At 42.0% G+C, this 22,626-nt stretch overlaps 1 protein-coding gene across 1 annotated transcript in view; it reads right to left on the bottom strand.

Annotated features, from left to right (window-relative positions):
- Positions 1-22,626, bottom strand: part of LOC123762004 (probable glutamate receptor) — a 437,835-nt gene that overhangs the window by 259,184 nt on the left and 156,025 nt on the right. The window contains exon 10 of the mRNA XM_069335681.1: positions 9,456-9,636. Coding sequence (XP_069191782.1) covers positions 9,456-9,636 — 181 coding nt within the window. The remainder of the gene's footprint in view (positions 1-9,455; positions 9,637-22,626) is intronic.

Here is a 22,626-nt window from a genome sequence, read left to right as displayed (position 1 = left end):
TCTTAAGAATGTCATTTACCTCGCCGTGTCTTGCATGCCATCCTCCTGTCCTTTGGCAGAGATGGCCATGCCGTCTTTACCTGTCGGCCGCTGCCTCCCCGCAAATACACCTGTATTCGGTGTGGATTGGGACATCGAAGTGGAGAGCCATGGCAATTCGGAGGACCTGCGGTGTGGGACGGGTTCCGGTTGCTGACATTGAGGTTGCTAATAGGAAATCACCTGCATGGGGAGCTGCTACAGCTCTAAGTCAGGCAGTGTCATGTGGTGTTGTTGCAGCTTCTAGCAAAGTCGCAGCTTCTTGGTCGGCAATGGGGCGATCCCAGCTTGATTGATTATGGGCTTCAGAAGGCGGTGGTTGGGGTGTGGGTCCTGCGAGAGAAACCCATTTGGTTGTGCGGTCTGTGAAGCTGGGATCATGTACCCCTGCCTGTTGAACTAGGTGCTCAGGTAGGATTTCCTTCACCAAGTTGTTAGACCCCACTGAAGAGGACAGGAACGCTGGTACAGCAATTTGTGTTGCTGTGCGCACGCCAAGTCCCCCGAGTCTGATAGGAAGGGAGGCCTGTTTCCACTGTGAGTCGCTGAGGGAAAAATTGAGGGCTTTTTCTAGTGTTGATTTCAGCAAGCTGTCGTACTCTTCTAATTTAATATTGTTGAAAGATGGCGAACATCTTAGAAAGTAGGTCAGCCTGGGGAGGGACAAGCATCTGGTGATGAGGTAAAGTGCATCATGAGCATCGATGTCTTCAATCCTCTCGTTCATCCTCTCGTTCATCCACTACAGAGGGTAGTGCCAAAAAAGAGAGGCCTTATGGTCTCTGGTATGTTGCCAGCTAGACATGTGTTGGCGAATCTAGTTAGTTCCACCAGGAGGCCCTGTGCAATGTCTCCCAGTGCAGGGTTGAGCACTTGTTTGATGTGGTTGGGTCTTAGTCCTGTGAACCCACCTGCTGATCCTGGTAGGAAGGATAAAGCTGCTTTATGCACCATGGATTCGAGCACACACAGGGGTTCTGCTCTGGTGACACCAACTAGGGGGAACACTGTCGTCACGAGGAGCTCTTGGTGGGTTTTTTTCCCTCAGGGCTTGTGCTGTATGGGCATCCCTGGTGGCAACTGTGTCTTCACTGGTGATGATTCTGATCGCCCCTATTGTGTTGCCTTCTTCTATTTTCTTGCTGACTGTTGCTCTGATTTTGGATGCCTCGGTTCTGCTGTTGATACCTTTCCTGCCGTGGGTGTTTTTGGAACGGGTGGGGAGGGGTGCCTGGTTGTCCTCTCAAGGAAAACTATTTATAGCCATAATGACTGAGGAAGCTAGTGATTTGTCTCTCCTTGCAGGGACAACTAGGCATATGTTTCCAAACAGGAGAAGGTTGTGCCATGCTTGGATTGTTCCGGGGGAGTCATTGACCTTTTTCAAGAGGCTGGATAGTTTGATAGCTGCTGCTTGGAGCCGGTCAGCTTTGGGGATGTGCTGCAAGGTTCCAACCGATGTTGCTTTGATGGCTTCTAGTAGATTCTCAGTCGAAATGAAGCTGTTGGAGGTGTTTTCCCTGACTGCTGGAGTGGAGCCTTGATTGATATTCTCTTTGGGAGGCCGCCACATACCCGGACAATCGGTTCCATTGTGAGCATGTTTGCGTACATCTCCGTTACGCTTGAGTCTCCACACCTTGTCATACACTTGACATGTGCCGTACCCTTCGTCGCTTCATGACTCCTCTTGCCTGAGAGAAGCCTGGCTTTCAGTCGTGACCTGCGACATCGGCGAGCGCTGGGCGCTGGGCGGGCGCTGGGTGGGCGCTGGGTGGGCGTTGGGCGGACGTAGCGTGAGTGGGTGGACACAGGGAGGTGGCGGTCGCGGTTGGGATGGAGTAGGGGGGGGGGGGGTGACGGTACACACTTGCGGGTATGGGGAGGGTTGGGGGGGGGGGGTCAGAGGGGTGACACTAACACGTTTGTATAATTTCGTGATAAATCACTGCACAATATAATCTGGTTCACTGTGTACTCGATGCACTTAAAACACGATACCTGTTTTCCGAGAGCCGAGGTATCTATTTTTCAGGGATATTTTCATAAACACTTACACACTGGTCACCCCCCTCGACAGACCGCACAACAACACCCCATCCCCCACCCCCACCACTATAACCAAGGGAGCCCCTCAAGGCGCACTTGTTGGCCCTCACTGCAGTTCAGACGATTCCACACTGCCAGTCCACTTGTTTGATTGCGTTTGGTTGCGATAGTTCACCCTGGACTAAATATATATATATATATGCCGTACCTAGTAGCCAGAACGCACTTCTCGGCCTACTATGCAAGGCCCGATTTGCCTAATAAGCCAAGTTTTCCTGAAATAATATATTTTCTCTAATTTTTTTCTTATGAAATGATAAAGCTACCCATTTCATTATGTATGAACTCAATTTTTTTTTTATTGGAGTTAAAATTAACGTAGATATATGACCGAACCTAACAAACCCTACCTAACCTAACCTAACCTATCTTTATAGGTTAGGTTAGGTTAGGTAGCCGAAAAAGTTAGGTTAGGTTAGGTTAGGTAGTCGAAAAAACATTAATTCATGAAAACTTGGCTTATTAGGCAAATCGGGCCTTGCATAGTAGGCTGAGAAGGGCGTTCTGGCTACTAGGTACGGCATATATATATATATATATATATATGTCGTACCTAGTAGCCAGAACTCACTTCTCAGCCTACTATTCAAGGCCCGATTTGCCTAATAAGCCAAGTTTTCCTGAATTAATATATTTACTATAATTTTTTTCTTATGAAATGATAAAGCAACCCTTTTCTCTATGTATGAGGTAAATTTTTTTTTATTGGAGTTAAAATTAACGTAGATATATGACCGAACCTAACCAACCCTACCTAACCTAACCTAACCTATATTTATAGGTAAGGTTAGGTTAGGTAGCCAAAAAAAGCTAGGTTAGGTTAGGTTAGGTAGGTTAGGTAGACGAAAAAACATTAATTCATGAAAACTTGGCTTATTAGGCAAATCGGGCCTTGAATAGTAGGCTGAGAAGTGCGTTCTGGCTATTAGGTACGACATATATATATATATATATATATATATATATATATATATATATATATATATATATATATATATATATATATATATATATTATTAAATATGACCGAAAAAGTAAGATTAATAATTCTAACACGAATTTTCTCAATCTTTCGTACATTACGCTTCACTGTTGGAGGTAAATCAAAAATCACTTCTCCAAAATTCATTTTTATTTCTAGTCTGACGCGACATGGGCGCGTTTCGTAAAACTTATTACATTTTCAAAGACTTCACAAATACACAACTGATTAGAACGTATCTCTGATTTTATATCTACATTTGAGTGAGGTGGTAAGGGTGATGTGGCATTAACACAAGACAGAACAGGAGGGGATATTAATAGGGTATTAAAAGTATCAACACAAGACAGAACAGAAACAATGGGTATTGAATAGAAGTGTTTGTAGAAAGCCTATTGGTCCATATTTCTTGATGCTTCTATATTGGAGCGGAGTCTTGAGGTGGGTAGAATATAGTTGTGCAATAATTGGCTGTTGATTGCTGGTGTTGACTTCTTAATGTGTAGTGCCTCGCAAACGTCAAGCCGCCTGCTATCGCTGTATCTATCAATGATTTCTGTGTTGTTTACTAGGATTTCTCTGGCGATGGTTTGGTTATGGGAAGAGATTATATGTTCCTTAATGGAGCCCTGTTGCTTATGCATCGTTAAACGCCTAGAAAGAGATGTTGTTGTCTTGCCTATATACTGGGTTTTTTGGAGCTTACAGTCCAAAAGTGGGCATTTGAAGGCATAGACGACATTAGTCTCTTTTAAAGCGTTCTGTTTTGTGTCTGGAGAGTTTCTCATGAGTAGGCTGGCCGTTTTTCTGGTTTTATAGTAAATCGTCAGTTGTATCCTCTGATTTTTGTCTGTAGGGATAACGTTTCTATTAACAATATCTTTCAGGACCCTTTCCTCCGTTTTATGAGCTGTGGAAAAGAAGTTCCTGTAAAATAGTCTAATAGGGGGTATAGGTGTTGTGTTAGTTGTCTCTTCAGAGGTTGCATGGCTTTTCACTTTCCTTCTTATGATGTCTTCGATGAAACCATTGGAGAAGCCGTTATTGACTAGGACCTGCCTTACCCTACAGAGTTCTTCGTCGACTTGCTTCCATTCTGAGCTGTGGCTGAGAGCACGGTCGACGTATGCGTTAACAACACTCCTCTTGTACCTGTCAGGGTAGTCGCTGTTGGCATTTAGGCACATTCCTATGTTTGTTTCCTTAGTGTAGACTGCAGTGTGGAAACCTCCGCCCTTTTCCATGACTGTTACATCTAGAAAAGGCAGCTTCCCATCCTTTTCCGTCTCGTAAGTGAAACGCAGCACGGAACTCTGCTCAAATGCCTCCTTCAGCTTCTGCAGATGTCTGACATCAGGTACCTGTGTAAAAATGTCGTCAACATACCTGCAGTATATGGCCGGTTTCAAGTTCATGTCGACTAAGACTTTTTGCTCGATGGTACCCATGTAGAAGTTTGCAAACAGGACTCCTAGGGGAGAACCCATGGCGACCCCATCTACTTGCTTATACATGTGCCCATCCGGGCTCAAGAAGGGTGCCTCTTTAGTACAAGCTTGGAGTAGTTTCCTCAGAATACTTTCTGGCATGTCAAGAGGAGTACAGGCTGGATCACGATACACTCTGTCGGCTATCATTCCGATTGTCTCGTCCACAGGTACGTTGGTAAACAGCGATTCTACGTCCAACGAGGCTCTTATCCCTGTGGCCCGTGTGCCCCGCAGTAAGTCCACAAATTCCTTTGGAGACTTCAGGCTGAAGGCGCAAGGAACATAAGGAGTCAGCAGGCCGTTGAGTCGCTTTGCCAGTCTGTACGTGGGTGTGGGTATCTGGCTAATGATTGGCCGAAGTGGGTTTCCAGGCTTGTGCTTGTACGTCGACCGTGCTCTCAGCCACAGCTCAGAATGGAAGCAAGTCGACGAAGAACTCTGTAGGGTAAGGCAGGTCCTAGTCAATAACGGCTTCTCCAATGGTTTCATCGAAGACATCATAAGAAGGAAAGTGAAAAGCCATGCAACCTCTGAAGAGACAACTAACACAACACCTATACCCCCTATTAGACTATTTTACAGGAACTTCTTTTCCACAGCTCATAAAACGGAGGAAAGGGTCCTGAAAGATATTGTTAATAGAAACGTTATCCCTACAGACAAAAATCAGAGGATACAACTGACGATTTACTATAAAACCAGAAAAACGGCCAGCCTACTCATGAGAAACTCTCCAGACACAAAACAGAACGCTTTAAAAGAGACTAATGTCGTCTATGCCTTCAAATGCCCACTTGGGGACTGTAAGCTCCAAAAAACCCAGTATATAGGCAAGACAACAACATCTCTTTCTAGGCGTTTAACGATGCATAAGCAACAGGGCTCCATTAAGGAACATATAATCTCTTCCCATAACCAAACCATCGCCAGAGAAATCCTAGTAAACAACACAGAAATCATCGATAGATACAGCGATAGCAGGCGGCTTGACGTTTGCGAGGCACTACACATCAAGAAGTCAACACCAGCAATCAACAGCCAATTATTGCACAACTATATTCTACCCACCTCAAGACTCCGCTCCAATATAGAAGCATCAAGAAATATGGACCAATAGGCTTTCTACAAACACTTCTATTCAATACCCATTGTTTCTGTTCTGTCTTGTGTTGATACTTTTAATACCCTATTAATATCCCCTCCTGTTCTGTCTTGTGTTAATGCCACATCACCCTTACCACCTCACTCAAATGTAGATATAAAATCAGAGATACGTTCTAATCAGTTGTGTATTTGTGAAGTCTTTGAAAATGTAATAAGTTTTACGAAACGTGCCCGTGTCGCGTCAGACTAGAAATAAAAATGAATTTTAGAGAAGTGATTTTTGATTTACCTCCAACAGTGAAGCGTAATGTACGAAAGATTGAGAAAATTCGTGTTAGAATTATTAATCTTACTTTTTCGGTCATATTCAATAATATATGTCTACAGGAAAGACTGCTACCAAAATATACTAATATATATATATATATATATATATATATATATATATATGTATATATATATATATGTATATACACACACATATATATATAATTGTGTATATGCAATCAAGCTTGAATGGTCGCCAAGTTAATATGCAATAATATGCAACAGAAAACTCAACACTCCTGAAGGATTCTAACCCAGGCAGTCAGAGCTCCAAGCACCCTAACATATTCTGTACTTTATCCACAAGGCCACAGGTGACTGTTCAAAAGAATCGGAAGTTATTTGATCCTTAACCCTATTCCCGACAACACTCGGCGATCTTCTTGGGCACAGATATTTCATCGAATCACCTGTCATGTCTGTTCTTATTTTGAAAAATTTAGATGAAGCCCCACTTTTCTGGTGGATTTTTGCCACCATGCTATTAATTGGCTTAATTGCATCCACTGCATATTTTTCCATCTTATCTTCAGCAATATTTATTTTTTCACTGTAGACAACTCATTCAGGCCAGCCAAGAACATTCCCACCTTGTCCACGATGTCCTTACCACATAGGCTAGGAGTTTGTGAATTCACTAAATAAAAATCTTTGACAAATTCTTTCCTAATGTAGCCTACTTTTGCTGACACCTTGACATGGATCCTAATCTATACATGATCATAGGCACTTAATGATTTTCCCCAGTGTTCTATACTTAATTTCACGATATCTGTCCAGTACACATTGGGAACACATTGGATGAGGGAGTGGGGAATGGCGGGGACAATGAGGGGATGGGGGAGTGGGGGATGGTGGGGATAAAAGAACGGGAGAGTGGAGAATGGTGGGAGAGGACAAGGGGACAGAGGAGTGGGGGATGATGAGGAGGACAAGAGGACTGGGGAGGGGGAAATGGTGAGGAGAACGAGGGCACGGAGGAGTGGGGAGGGCGAGGGGACGAGGGAGTGGGAAATGGTGGGAAGGACGAGGGGACGGGGTAGTGGGAGATGGTGGGAAGAACGAGGGGGATAGGGGATGGGGGAATGGTGGGGAGGACGAGGGGGAGTGGGGAATTGTTGAGAGGACGGGGGAGGAGGGAATGGTGAAGAGGACGGGGGGACAGGGGAGGGTTGTTGTGGCTTAGCAGCGTGCATGCATTGCTGAGCAGCAGAAACGCATGGCCAGGTACAGCTAGTATACTATAAGAGCAAGAAGACTGCCAACTTCCTCATGAAGAACTTTTCTGAGACCAAACAAAGCTCGTTGATAGAGACTAGTGTAGGCTATGCCTTTTCATGCCCACTTGGGGAATGTCAGCCCCAAAGAATTCAATATATGAACAAGATAACATCCCTTTCAAGATGCCTAACAACGCACAAGCAGCAAGGACCTATTAAAGAACATATAGTCTCTATGTATAACCTGAACATTACCAGAGATATACCCACAAACAACACCAAAATAATCGGCACATACGGTTACAATAGAAGACTGGACGTGGGCGAGGCATTATACATAAAGCAAACCAAGCAACGCATCAATAGCTAACTACCACCAAATTACACTCTGCTAACTTCCAGAACATGACGGGGGACATACAACATATCGTACAAATAAAATAATATATAAATAAATAAATAAATGATTATTCAGGTAAGGTACATACATACAAGAGATTTTACACAAATTGAAAGATTTATAGATAGAGCTAGTACATACAATGCCTAAAGCCACTATTACGCAAAGCGTTTCGGGCATGACAAGTAATCATGCAAATGAAAGCTACATGATTGGGTTCAGGACTAATCAGTAATTACAAGCAATCGAAGGTGGAGTGGTTATAGTAATGTGAGCCAGCGGGTAAACCTTCATTGACACTCCATTCTCTACATGGGCAGCCATCAGCCTATGAGTGGGAAAGTTCACTGTCTCAGATGTAAAGGTTATGGAAATGGTTGGTCGATTTCACGTCAAGTGGAAAAAATGTTAAGTGGTGGTTGTTATTGTGGCAAAAGAAGGCAGGAGACTTGCTGGCTGGAAATTAGCTATCGATGATTGCCCTTCACTAATCCCTCCCCCCTCCTCCCTCTCTCTCTCTTGCTCTCACACTCTCTCTCTCTCTCTCTCTCTCTCTCTCTCTCTCTCTCTCTCTCTCTCTCTCTCTCTCTCTCTCTCTCTCTCTCTCTCTCTCTCTCTCTCTCTCTCTCTCTCTTTCTCTCTCTCTCTTTCTCTCTCTCTCTCTCTCTCTCCCTTTGTTGCTTCTTCACTGCATTGTTCTATCTTCCTCGTTAGTTCATCTTCATTCATGTTATGGTCTCGGACTAAGTACACCTTTTTGTAACCTTCTGTATTATTCAGGTATGTAAGTGTATTTTGGTAGCAGTCTTTCCTGTAAACATATGTTGTTAAATATGACCGAAAAAGTAAGATTAATAATTCTAACACGAATTTTCTCAATATTTCTTATGTTTCTTTTTACTATCGGTGGTAATTCAAAAATCAATTCACCAAAATTCATTTTTATTTCTAGTCTGATGCGACGCTTGAACGCGTTTCGTAAGAACATATTACATTTTCAAAGACTTTAGTTTACACACACACAACTGTAGCCTGAAAACACTTAACAGAGTTTTACTAATTCTAACGCTAAACAGCTTGTCTTATATACTCGCATTTGGGTGAGGTGATATGTTGAAACTGATTTGGATGAGGTGAACAAACTTTTGACTAACACAAGACAGAACACAGTGCAATGGGTATAAATTGGATAAGTCAAAGGGAAGATTGGAAGTAACTGCAAAGGGCCTATTGGCCTATACTTCCTCTTGATGCTTCTACATTGCTATGGAATCTTGAAGTGGATAGAATATAGTTGTGCATTAATTGGCTGTTGATTGCTGGTGTTGACTTTTTGATGTGTAGTACCTAGCAGATGTCAAGCCGCCTGCTATCGCTGTAACAGAATTCATCGATAGATGCAGCGATCGCAGGCGGCTTGACATCTGCAAGGCACTACACATCAAAAAATGTAATACGTTATTACGAAACGCGTTCAAGCGTCGCGTCAGACTAGAAATAAAAATGAATTTTGGAGAATTGATTTTTCAATTACCATCGACAGTAAAAAGAAACATAGAGAAAATTCGTGTTAGAATTATTAATCTTACTTTTTCGGTCATATTTAACAACGTATCTCAGTGTGTATATGGTGAATGCATCTGTGAATATGAATGGGGGTTGGGGAGTGGGGTTCTCACGTGTGTGTAAGTTTGATATATGTGAATGAGTATATATAGCTGTGTTTGTGAAATGCGAATATGTACATAGTTACATTACATGATTAATTATTTCATTTGTTAAACCTGTTTTTGTGAAGTCTTGAGCAATGTGTGACTTCAGACTGGTGTTGATTATGATGATGACATGGTCCCCACGCCTCACCACCGTGTTGATTAACTTGGCATGTTCAGCGTGTGCTGAGTATATGAGGCGGCCAGTCTTCTCAGCCATGGCCATCTCACGGTATATACCGGATTCAGCAGACTGGAATTGTAAACAGAAACTGAGATACAAAGATAAAACAGCAATAATTGAGCAAATATACATATATAAATATAGGGGGTTCCACATATTGTCTTCTTCTACCACCCTTTATATATTGTAATTGTCTATGTTATATTTACATTATATATACATACATATATTAACATATTTTGGTAGCAGTCTATCTTGTAAACATATGTTGTTGAATATGACCGACAAGGTAAGATTAATAATTTTAACACGAATTTTCTCAATATTTCTTATGTTTTTCTTCACTGTCGATGGTAATTGAAATATCAATACTCCAAAATTCATTTTTATTTATTGTCTGACGCCTGAACGTGTTTCGTAATTTCTTATTACATTTTCAAAGACTTAGTTTACACATGCAGTTTCGTCATACTTATACTAGTTTTGGGTGAGGTGATATAGCACAAAAGTTTTAGGTGAGGTGACAAACACAAAACAGAACACGAAACAATTAAGAATGAAAACATAAGAATGGAAGTAAATGCAGAACGCCTATTGGCCCATACCTCCTCTTGCTGCTTTTATATTGGTTTGGGGACTTGAAGTGGGTAGAATATAGTTGTGCATTAATTGGCTATTGATTGCTGGTGTTGACTTTTTGATGTGTAGTGCCTCACTGATGCTATCGAGCCTCCTGCTATCGTTGTATCTATCGATGATTTCTTTGTTTTTTGTTAAGATTTCTCTGGTGATGGTGTGGTTGTGAGAAGAGATTATATGTTCCCTGTTGTTTATGCATTGTTAATAGCCTGGAAGGAGACGTTGTTGTCTTGCCTATGTACTGAGTTAGTAGCCGGATTCAGCAATTCTGGGAAAACTACTCTAGTTGGAAATTTATGTGTTAAATACCATGAAAAATTATCAAAAATTATACTGTCAACTGCAAATAATACAGAACATCCTCTTTCAAACATCCCCATTCTGCAAAACAAGGTTACACTCTCCCAAGGGCTGAATAACCAGTTAGAGTATAAAGATCCTTTTTCAAATGAATCAGTTTTGTATATAATTGAAGACTTATACCTGGAAGCCATACAGAGTCCATTTATAGCCAATATCTTCACCCGAGAAAGAGACACGGTAGTATTTCCGTAATTCTAATTAGTCAAAATTTGTTTCCGTAGGGGAAATATGCCAGGACAATAACTCTGAATTGTAGTCATTATATATTTATGAAGCAGAGAGACATAACTCAACTTGAAATTTTAAGTGGACAGTTATATGGACGAAAAACTATTAATAATTTCGATGAAATATACCGTCGGGTAATATCCCAGAGCAAGTATGGTTATTTATTGGTCGATCTGACGGTTTCTGAGGCATTACAACTACAAACGAGCATCGCCAATGAAGACCAGGGTGAAATTCTTTATCAAATGTAAACAAAGAAAATGTCTCTAACGACGCAGAAATGGACAATTCTTACCAATATCTATAATGACATTTCTAGCTTGGGTGGTTTCACAGGATCAATTCAAAAATTGTATAAGGCCAACAGACTTAAAGACACCAGCATCAGTATTGCAGGTGTGGGGGAATTTCTTCGTGGAGTGCGATCTTATACCTTACATAGGAGAAATTTAGTTAGGTTCCCCTGACAGAAAATATTAGCTCCTAAGCCCTGTACCATAATTGCCCATGATCTAGGGGACTTTTATAGTTTACAAAAATACAATAATGGTGTTAAATATATTTTGAGTTGTGAAGATGTTTATTCTCGCTTAATGCAGACTCTAACTTTAAAAACAAAAAAATCGAGTGATGTGTTAGTCGCTCTAAAGAAGATGTTAGAGGAAACTCCTCAGTTTCTCGGTGTAAGACTGAGGCCCAGAATTTTACAACAAGTCAGTTCAAATTTATTTTAATAAGAAAAATATTAAATTATATAGTGTTATCTTCTTGAGACGAGTGTATTTTCAGAAATGAAATCTAGCATAGTGGAACGTGCCATCAAAACTTTAAAACATAAACTGTATCATTATATGACCCAGGCTAATTCATTAAAATACATCCACATCCTCCCAAAAGTTGCAGACGTTTACAACCACACATTCCACAGAATACTAAAAAATACTCCACATGGCATTCATAAGTTACAAAACATTGAAGATATACGTAGACAGTTTAAGGTCATGTATTTAAACAATGACTCCCCCATAACTCCCATCAGTCCACAGCTACAGCTTGGGCAGCAAAGCGTAGGAATATATTTCACAAAGGCTTTTGGCTCCAAAATACAGAGGAAATATTTCAAGTGTCACATATCGACAAAACACAACCAATCCCGACCTATAAAATCAAAGATTTAAACAACGAGCTGGTCAGTGGCATGTTTTATGAGCAAGAATTGATTCCAACATCCCTTCCAGACTATTTTCCCATAACGATATTACAGTCTAGGAAAACATCGAAAGGACACAGAGAATATTTCGTCAAGTGGAGAGGGTACCCAGATTCTAGCAATAGCGGGATTAAAGCTCAAGATATCATCAAATTTATCAAAAAATGACAGTTCATCAGGACTCTCTTATAAAGAAACTCCATCAACTGTTATTTTTATTAAACAATTTATCACCCAAGAAGCGGAATAAACTAATCAAGGCTATAAAACGACAGGAAATTGAATCAATTTGTGAAATTTTTGCCAATTTTCTGAAACGAAATATCCCAGTTCAATCGCAGATAATTAATGGCTTACAGAGGTATCAGAATGACATTCGTTCTGTAGCACATAAGAAAACTCTGCTGTACAAAAAGAAGAACATTCTAACCTCTAGGTGAGGTGGGGCTATATTGGCAACTCGTTACCTTTTGCTGTATCGTTAATTTCCTCCCTAATAAAGTAATTATGTAAATAAGTAACGAGAGAAAAAATTGCGAAAGAATATTGTTTGGTACCACGACTCATCGCCGAAAAATATTTATTTAATAAAAACAAGAACACACCATCACCTCTTAATGTGGTGGGTCAGCCCTCTTCCACCGGGGGTGATGGTGAAAGTAAGTCCTTCTCTTTAAAAAACGAAAGCAAATGGTGCAATTCAGGTGATAATGTTGGTTGTAGCTGTAACCACCTCGGCTGTGACTTTAGCGGTGATGATGGGGGAGTGGGGGAAGTGGACACTCCACCCACTCGCCTGACAATAGCTTGTGGGCGGTGATGCCACGATAGCTCCTGTGATCCTCATAACCCCACCAGACGGGCGGGACTGGTCAGACAACCATTAAATGTCATTGACCCCGCCGCGGCGCTGCCCTTTAAACAAAAAAACGCGAGCTGGGCGGTGCGACCATCGCCTTTAAAAATAAAAAAAAAAAAACATAAAAAAAGGGAAAATTCCATTCTACCAGCCAAAATGCGGGTAGTTGTTGCTGGGCGCACTCCTCATAAAGCCACCATCACACCCCAAACCCCAAGTCTGGACAACTTAATAAATGTGAGTTTTAAAATTGAGAAAATTCCACATGTCAAAACATTATTGAACATGTTTGAACAAAACAGCCAACATGTAATATGGGATAGCCGTGGAAATTTATTTAAGCCTGTGCAAAATTTAAATATTTTAGATATAATTAAAACTTTAGTCTTTACTAAAGGACAATTTAGGACAGTTGACAAGGAGGATGTAAGATTATACTGAAGGTGGCTGGCATAGACCCGACCTTCATACGTAATTATCGAGTCAGATCGCAGTTAAAAGGAGGGAGGGGTATCCATAGGAGACCCCATTGGGAACCGTATTGAAGACCTATATGAACCACATCTTAAATGCCATTATATTCAGTTGTGTTTCCACCATGGAGCAAGCTTCTACACCCCCTACCCCTCCAGCAGAAGAAAAATCCCCCCTATTAAAGAAGTTGGTTGCTACACAACGATACTACAAGTATGTCGAGCACAAATGTAGATTGATATATGCATTGTGGGATTGTTATGACCGTCTTGTGTTGAGCGCTCCTCCAGAACGGGGTTTTAAGTCATTTGCGAAATGGTGAAAAGTTATGAAGAGTATTCATCTCAGGAAATCCAGACAGAGATATAGCAGATGGAAAAATTAACCTTCCAACATCGAGACATGATTACAGCCTTCGAGTCTGGACGGAGTGTCTATGGACTTATAAGGTGAGGAAGGTGTGCTCTACCCCACACCCCCACATTCCTCTCCCTCCAGGTGGGGCACAGGTGTATTTAAAGGCCCCCACCATCGCTCCTGGTCACTATAGTTGTCGACACGCTCCTCACAGCCGCCATTCGTCATGTCGTTGTCGACTATCAAGACCATCACTGACACCCACGCCTTTGGGGTCGGTGATATCATGGTCTACGACCTCCCTGCTGCCATTGTGCGTCCCTGTGGACTAGCCTTCGTAATATGGAAAAGTTACAGTTAGGCTCGTGTGGAACATATTGGTCTGGCTAATGTCAATAGAGCCATAATTCGTTCTCGGGCTACCCCAGGGGACATTGAAGTGAGGATAGCCCCATACCCCTCTTCAGACAAGACCTAGTCAAAGAATCTGCACTCTTCTTTAGGCCCACCCTAGTGGGCCTAATTTCCGCATTTGGTGCAGGCGCACCCTTCCAGTCCAACCCAATAGCACAGGAGCAAGTGCAGACTTCCTCCGACACCCACTACGTCACTAACGTCACCCTGGATACCACCAAGAACAGGACCTTCTGGCTCAAGATGGCCCTAACAAAGGTGGGCTCTCTAATGGTGAGAACCCCAACCATGTTTCGGTTGGTGGTGCCCCATGGGTTAGGGGCTTCCCGTGATGGTATGGACAACTGGCACAAGGACATCGGAGCCATGTTGATCTCACTACATCACGAACTGTCCAAGCATAACAAGGAACTTGTTATCCTCAAACGCCCCGCTGCTGTTACCCCATCAATGGCACCCCTACCGATCGACGACCCCAGAGGTGAAGCTGATAGTAAAACTATCACCCTCGACACGGTGGTGGGGGAGGGTGCTACCACCCCAGGAAGCTCTCTCGTTCTACACCACCAGCACCACCAGCTACCCCCAAGAAGAAAAGACATCTGCAGGAATACTCATCACACACCACCACCACCATCGCCTCACCTCCACCCACAACATCAACCACAGCGAAAAGGCGGATCGAAACCACCCTCGACTTCCATTCCCAGTCGAATCATCGTATCGACACCATCCTCGATGGGGAGTCACAGGAAATATTCCTGTTATCCTCCCCTCTGAAAAAAACAACGTAAGCTGTAATGACATCCAGGAAAGAAGAGGTGGCAGCACCACCAGCGATAACAGCAGCAGTAGCAGCAGCAGCACCACCACCACCAACAGCGGCAGCAGCTCCAGCGGTAGCGACAGAAGCAGCAGCAGCAGCACCAACAGCGGCAGCAGCTCCAGCGGTAGCAACAGCAGCAGCAGCAGCAGCGGTAGCAGCAGCTGAGGTTAATCATTGTTCTTTAAAAAGGTGATTTGTTGAGGGAATCTTTCCCCTATTATAGTTCTTTAAAACACACAAACAAACAATATAGTTTCCTTTTTGTAGTTTAATAAAATAAAATATAAGTAATGTTCCTTATTTTCACTACTGGGCTATGACACTTTTAATAAGGGAAGATCAATATTCGCCTTTGACTTAAGCACCATTCAAACAAAGGATTCTCTCCCTGTGGAGAAATCTGGCAACTTGCGTATGGAGCTTGAATTTGGCGGTGGCGTTACATATAACAGACTGGTTTTACTGTTTGGGGAAACGATCGGGGTACTATCCATCGATGGGCAGAGAACTGTTCTATGCAACGTGCGGGCTTAAATATTAATTTAAATATTAATTTAAAAAATAATCTAGGGGATCGGGTGCTCTACCTAGGTTGTTATAATGCAGACGAGATAGAACAGTTAAATACCTCATCAAGAAAACCTATTGTCCTCATAACTAATATTTTACCATCACACAGTAGAAAAACTATGGGACATTGGGTAGGTATTTATGTTGATAAAGTTAAACATCGAATGTTTTTTTTCGATAGTTATGCAATGTCACTGGTTACTTACGGTCATTATTTTAAGGGATTTATTAAAACTAACAAAATAACAGAGGTGTTTGGAATGTGCTACAGACTCCAGACTGATTTTACTCTTGCCTGTGGCTTATATTGCTCCATGTTTGTTCACAGAATAAGCCATCTGGGCTTGCCTTCAACAGTACATTACTTACATAATGTATTTTCCAGCGTTACTTTAAAATTATACGATAAACGAGCCCTTGCTTATGCGAGACGATATTTTCCTATGAAACATCATTGTGTTAGGACATTTTGTAGAGGTGTAGGGGTTGGTTCTTATAGGTAGTGTAGAGAATATTTTTGTTAGCTAGGAAACCTACCTTACACGGGGGGAGGGAATTACCCCCTATAAAAACCCCTCTCACCCCACAATCTCCCCAGAAGACCATAAATCTCCTCCTCCTACAAAATGGAAGGTGTCTCTCCAAAAACACTCACAGGGAAGATTGAAGTCCATGAAGGGCCTGGTTAGTATTACCCTCACTTTCTGGTAACGACTTATTTTATTTTTATTTTATCCCCACAATAAAAAGTTTGTATATCCTCTATTTTTTGCCTCTTTATTTTTCTTCAGTACAGTTCTTGGGACCCGTCCACATTTGTAGAGTAGTAATTCTACGTGGGGGGTCTGCCCCAAACAAGATGCTGTTACATAGCCTAATTGACGATGCCTGCTGTAGAGGACACAAGGCCTCTCCTGCAGGGGGGGAGGTATGTACTAGTTGTTCTTAGAGAAAATAGAATATTTTTCTAATAAAAGATATAATCCTATAAAAAACCTTTAATCACTATAAATTATTTCTCCCATCTCTTTCCAGAACACTTCAGATGTGGGGGAGAAGGAAACTCAGCCAAAAAGTGACCAACCAACTCACCCCAACAACGGCAACAAGGGAGCCGGTTGGCCGAGCGGACAGCACGCTGGACTTGTGATCCTGTGGTCCTGGGTTCGATCCCAGGCGCCAGCGAGAAACAATGGGCAGAGTTTCTTTCACCCTATGCCCCTGTTACCTAGCAGTAAAATAGGTACCTGGGTGTTAGTCAGCTGTCACGGGCTGCTTCCTGTGGGTGGAGGCCTGGTCGAGGACCGGGCTGCGGGGACACTAAAAAAAAAAAAAAAAAAGCCCCGAAATCATCTCAAGATAACCTCAAGATAATCCCATACCCCCAAGAGAGCAGTTTGGAGTCAAGACCTTCCGCCACTCACCACTGACAGAGAGACGTCAGAATTCTACTCAAATGAAGATGAGGAGGTGGAGGGGGTGAGGAAGCCATAACTACAATTATTAAATATCATAATTAACTTCTTATACATTATTTATGGTTTTTACCTAATAAAAGCATTAATAAATTATTTGATGTTTTTTTTTAACCCCTGGGGAGATTTATAATGTAATACTCCTTAAATACTCTTATATAAGACCCACACAGCTCCACTGGGTGTGGAACTCTGTTACGGTTCAGCCAAGGCCATTAGATACGAGGAAGGGTACGGTGGGACCACCCTTCTGAGATAAACCTGTTTTTACACACCTGCTCCATAGAGGGATGCGGGCATAACTGGCACTCACCTGTGTGTATATATATATATATATATATATATATATATATATATATATATATATATATATATATATATATATATATATATATATATATATATATATATATATATATATATATATATATATGTCGTACCTAATAGCCAGAACGCACTTCTCAGCCTACTATGCAAGGCCTGATTTGCCTAATAAGCCAAGTTTTCATGAATTAATTGTTTTTCGACTACCTAACCTACCTAACCTAACCTAACTTTTTCGGCTACCTAACCTAACCTAACCTATAAAGATAGGTTAGGTTAGGTTAGGTAGGGTTGGTTAGGTTCAGTCATATATCTACGTTAATTTTAACTCCAATAAAAAAAAATTGACCTCATACATAAAGAAATGGGTAGCTTTATCATTTCGTAAGAAAAAATTTAGAGAAAATATATTAATTCAGGAAAACTTGGCTTATTAGGCAAATCGGGCCTTGCATAGTAGGCCGAGAAGTGCGTTCTGGCTACTAGGTACGACATATATATATATATATATATATATATATATATATATATATATATATATATATATATATATATATATATATATATATATATATATATATATATATATATATATTAGTATATTTTGGTAGCAGTCTTTCCTGTAGACATATATTATTAAATATGACCGAAAAAGTAAGATTAATAATTCTAACACGAATTTTCTCAATCTTTCGTACATTACGCTTCACTGTTGGAGGTAAATCAAAAATCACTTCTCCAAAATTCATTTTTATTTCTAGTCTATTTATTTATTTATTGTCTATTTTTTATTTCTAGACTAGAAATAAAAATGAATTTTGGAGAAGTGATTTTTGATTTACCTCCAACAGTGAAGCGTAATGTACGAAAGATTGAGAAAATTCGTGTTAGAATTATTAATCTTACTTTTTCGGTCATATTTAATAATATATATATATATATATATATATATATATATATATATATATATATATATATATATATATATATGCAATTGACGATCACAAAACACTGATCATTTTATGCGGAAAATCCACAGAGAAATATGAAATGAGGTGAACGTTTCGGCTTGTTAAAGCCTTTGTCAACACCAGACTGACTAAGGAGAAGGGAGAAGGGGGAGGATATATAGGCCGACACCTGACCAACCCATCCCTAGGGTTGGTCAGGTGTAATTAACCAAAAACAGGTATAGCTTAGCTTAGAATGGTCAAAGAGGATTAAGCGGTCAGAGAATAAGGATGAAAGATTAAAGAAAAGCCTCATGAACACACAATATATGAATATACAATTATAATGAGACATTGTAAGCCTCTCTATCAGAGTTGTTTCTTAAACTGTTGTGCAATATTATAACTTAAAAATGGATCAAGTTTGTACATTCCAGTACTAACATTAAGAAGATTTGGACACTGACTGATTAGAGCAGACTCAATCAAATTCCGTTCCACGAAATCCCCACAATTGGTAATGCTTTTTGTCCCATTCCAGTTAATATTGTGATCGCATAAACTCGTATGTAGATACAATGCATTAGACGTTTGGGCAGTTCTAATACTATAAGCATGTTGTGACAACCGCAATTGTAAGGACTTTCCTGTTTGTCCAAGGTACACAGAATCACAATCATTGCAGGGAATCGAATACACACAACCTGCTGTATCAGGGGAGTTTTTTATTAAATTGGATTTGATCGTACTATTAGTGAACACCAAATTTATATTAAGTTTCTTAAAGGCGTCCCTAAGGCGAAACCAAAAATTATTAACTCATTGGTGGTACCTTATGCGAGTGGACTTGAAAAATTGTCTCTGATTTTTAAGAAACTTAATATAAATTTGGTGTTCACTAATAGTACGATCAAATCCAATTTAATAAAAAACTCCCCTGATACAGCAGGTTGTGTGTATTCGATTCCCTGCAATGATTGTGATTCTGTGTACCTTGGACAAACAGGAAAGTCCTTACAATTGCGGTTGTCACAACATGCTTATAGTATTAGAACTGCCCAAACGTCTAATGCATTGTATCTACATACGAGTTTATGTGATCACATTATTAACTGGAATGGGGCAAAAAGCATTACCAATTGTGGGGATTTCGTGGAACGGAATTTGATTGAGTCTGCTCTAATCAGTCAGTGTCCAAATCTTCTTAATGTTAGTACTGGAATATACAAACTTGATCCATTTTTAAGTTATAATATTGCACAACAGTTTAAGAAACAACTCTGATAGAGAGGCTTAAAATGTCTCATTATAATTGTATATTCATATATTGTGTGTTCATGAGGCTTTTCTTTAATCTTTCATCCTTATTCTCTGACCGCTTAATCCTCTTTGACCATTCTAAGCTAAGCTATACCTGTTTTTGGTTAATTACACCTGACCAACCCTAGGGATGGGTTGGTCAGGTGTCGGCCTATATATCCTCCCCCTTCTCCCTTCTCCTTAGTCAGTCTGGTGTTGACAAAGGCTTTAACAAGCCGAAACGTTCACCTCATTTCATATTTCTCTGTGGATTTTCCGCATATATATATATATATATATATATATATATATATATATATATATATATATATATATATATATATATATATATATTATGTTACGGTGCCCTCTCCTATCTCTTTCGTTTGCCTGCTTTAAGAGTCATATCAGCTCTCCCTACTGATTCTCTGAGGTTCAGGGAGTCTAATGATATATGTGGCGACCAGACCGACTGCCAATAAAGGGAAGGAAGTAACATTATAAGTTGTAAATAAAGGGAAATTGGCGCCCTGTTATAAAATGACAGAGTATCCCCTAATGCAGATATGACCTTTTGGAAGGGACACTAGCCGATCGCGGATTGGCCGACTTAGGTCGCAGGCGACAAATCAGGGCCCGCCATGACGTCACCGAGTGCCCCGGGCGGCGCCAACGTCAGAAGTGACCCGACCTTGTAAGCGACAGGACGCACCTCGGTCTGCTCTCCAGGATTAGAGGCTCTACAAGCCTTTCTTAGTGGATTAGTGCTGGCTATTGCAGCCCATCGGATATATTGGAGACCCCGCGCTTCTGGGAAGCAAAAGGAACCAAGTTTATTGAGCGAAAGAGGGCCAAACTTGGAAAATATTCGGCGACGACGCAGGGCGGCGACGTTGGACGTTGAGGGTCAGAAAAGGTGTGGCGGGCAAGCCTAGCTGTGACCGGGTCACATCCACTGAGGGTCTTGGAAGGACGACACCGTGCCTAGGACAAGGAGCAACGCCTTGTGGAAGGGGCGAGTGTGGGAAAAATAGTGATTAGCTCAGCGCCCATCGATGAACCAGGATTGGGGCAGCTGAATCTCAGGGATTGGAACAGCGACGACGCGAAGGCTCCACGACACCTGAGGACCTGTGGAACGTCCTGGATCGTCAAGGATCGACCCAAGGAAGCGTGGGAACCTCACACCATCGAGGGACAGGCGTCGTGAGCCAGGAATGTAAGGTAGATCATTTTCCCTCCCATTACCCCTTGTGTGAGTACGCTAGTTAGGCCACAATAGTTACTTATGTGTGTGGCAACAGGACATTAATACTTTAGTAGTAGAGTAGGCTGCAAGGCAGCTTGTGTCCAGGACTGTCAGAGAGGACAGTGTGTATGGATGGCAGGACAGTGAAGAAGAGGCGCCGACGTGGTGAAGAGGCCCTCCTGTGAGAGTGTGGGACTCCTGTCTTTCTGCTCAGTTGAAGGAGTGTTGGAGGTCGTGGAAGAAGAGGCTGACGATCTCCAGACTTATTATCCATATTTCCATATTCATGTATTACTTGTGATTGTGTGTGTGTTCATGTAATTTGCATCAGTAAATTCACACATTTTATCACTGTGTTTAAGTGTGCCTCCATTTATGATAATTCTCTATGAGCATACACGAAGGTTATCATAATACCACATAGGGGACACAACGTTCTCTATAGAAGTTCTTATTGCCTGGAGAGTGGTAAAGACAGCACAGACTTACATAAAAGTGTACCCTTAGCCATCCGATCAGTATCGGTGCCTGAATGGTGACAACTATTAACGTAGTGGCTAGACAGAGGTAAAGCCACACAGACCTTCCTGGGAGAGTACCCTGGGCCAACAGTCTAGTAGCAGATCTATGGGAGTAGCAATCTTCTGGCTACAAACAATATATAATACACCCACTGAACTGCATTGCTGGGGTGCAGATATAATAACCCAGCTGGCGACCTTGCTAAGAAGAAGATAGAGAAGACAGGCGGGAAAGGAGTTCCTGCACCCTTTTTTTGTCTGGCAGGCAAGACTCAGGGAGATTATGGTTATAAGGTAAGCCTGAGTCTTCCTTCACTTCTCCACGGGTCTAGGCCGGAACTGTTAACAGCAGTTTCCCCGTGTTTGGCTGAAGGGCTTCCAGGGTGAATCAGTGGCACCCCATTTGTGGTGGAAGCAAAGACCTGCGGAGGTGGGCATTGTTGGTCCTCTCCTGTGTGACCAAGGAGACTCCGGTGAATCCTGGGAGTCGGAGGGGCTGAGTATTCGGCCTTTTGAGCCCCTAGCAGTTGAGTGCTAGCAGAGCCCCGGCCCACCACCCCCCCCACGTGACAGAGAACTGGCGACCTTGCCAGGATTCGAACCCCGTTAGCCAAGAACTGGGAACTTCGCCAGGAAGCGCGGATCAAGCTACAGTGTGGCCCAAATTTCAAGACAAGTGTTGCCAGGGTACTAATACAGTGTGGCCAGTGAATTCAGTAGTACTGTTACTCAACCGGCTAAGGGACTGAAACGGTGAAATTAGTGCCTACTAACTTGTCTGTGCTGTCGTGTATGCTCAATGATATAGAGATGGAGGAGGACAAAGTAAAGAAATTTATTGACACAAGGGACGAGAGAATTTTGGAGGAGTGTACCAAGGCCCAGCTCCAACAAGTGGCAAACCACTGTGGGATCAGGTTGAGGACGACTAAGGTAGCGGAGCGAAGGATAGAGATCATGGCACAGCTCACAGCTTGAGAGGAGGCGACGGGAGAAGAGCCATCTCAAGAGGAGCCGTCCCGAGGAGAGCCGTCGCAAGGTGAACCGTCCCGACTAGAGCCACCCCAAGCGCCTACCAGTGTGGAGAGAATTCACAGTGAACATGGGAGCAGTGGAAGGTCCAGCTGTAGTAAGAGGAGCCTGCAACTGGAAATAATGAAGATGCAACTGGAAGCCCAGCTGCGACGAGAGGAGAGAGAAGTGCAAATGCAGCGAGAGGAACGTGCGGCTGAGCTGCAGCGAGAGGAGCGTGAGCGAGAGGCACGGCTGCAGCGAGAGGAGCGTGAGCGAGAAGCACGGCT

The sequence above is a fragment of the Procambarus clarkii genome, chromosome 34, assembly GCF_040958095.1.
Source record: "Procambarus clarkii isolate CNS0578487 chromosome 34, FALCON_Pclarkii_2.0, whole genome shotgun sequence".
NCBI classification, from domain to species: domain Eukaryota; kingdom Metazoa; phylum Arthropoda; class Malacostraca; order Decapoda; family Cambaridae; genus Procambarus; species Procambarus clarkii.
This window is presented reverse-complemented; position numbering and strand designations above follow the sequence as displayed.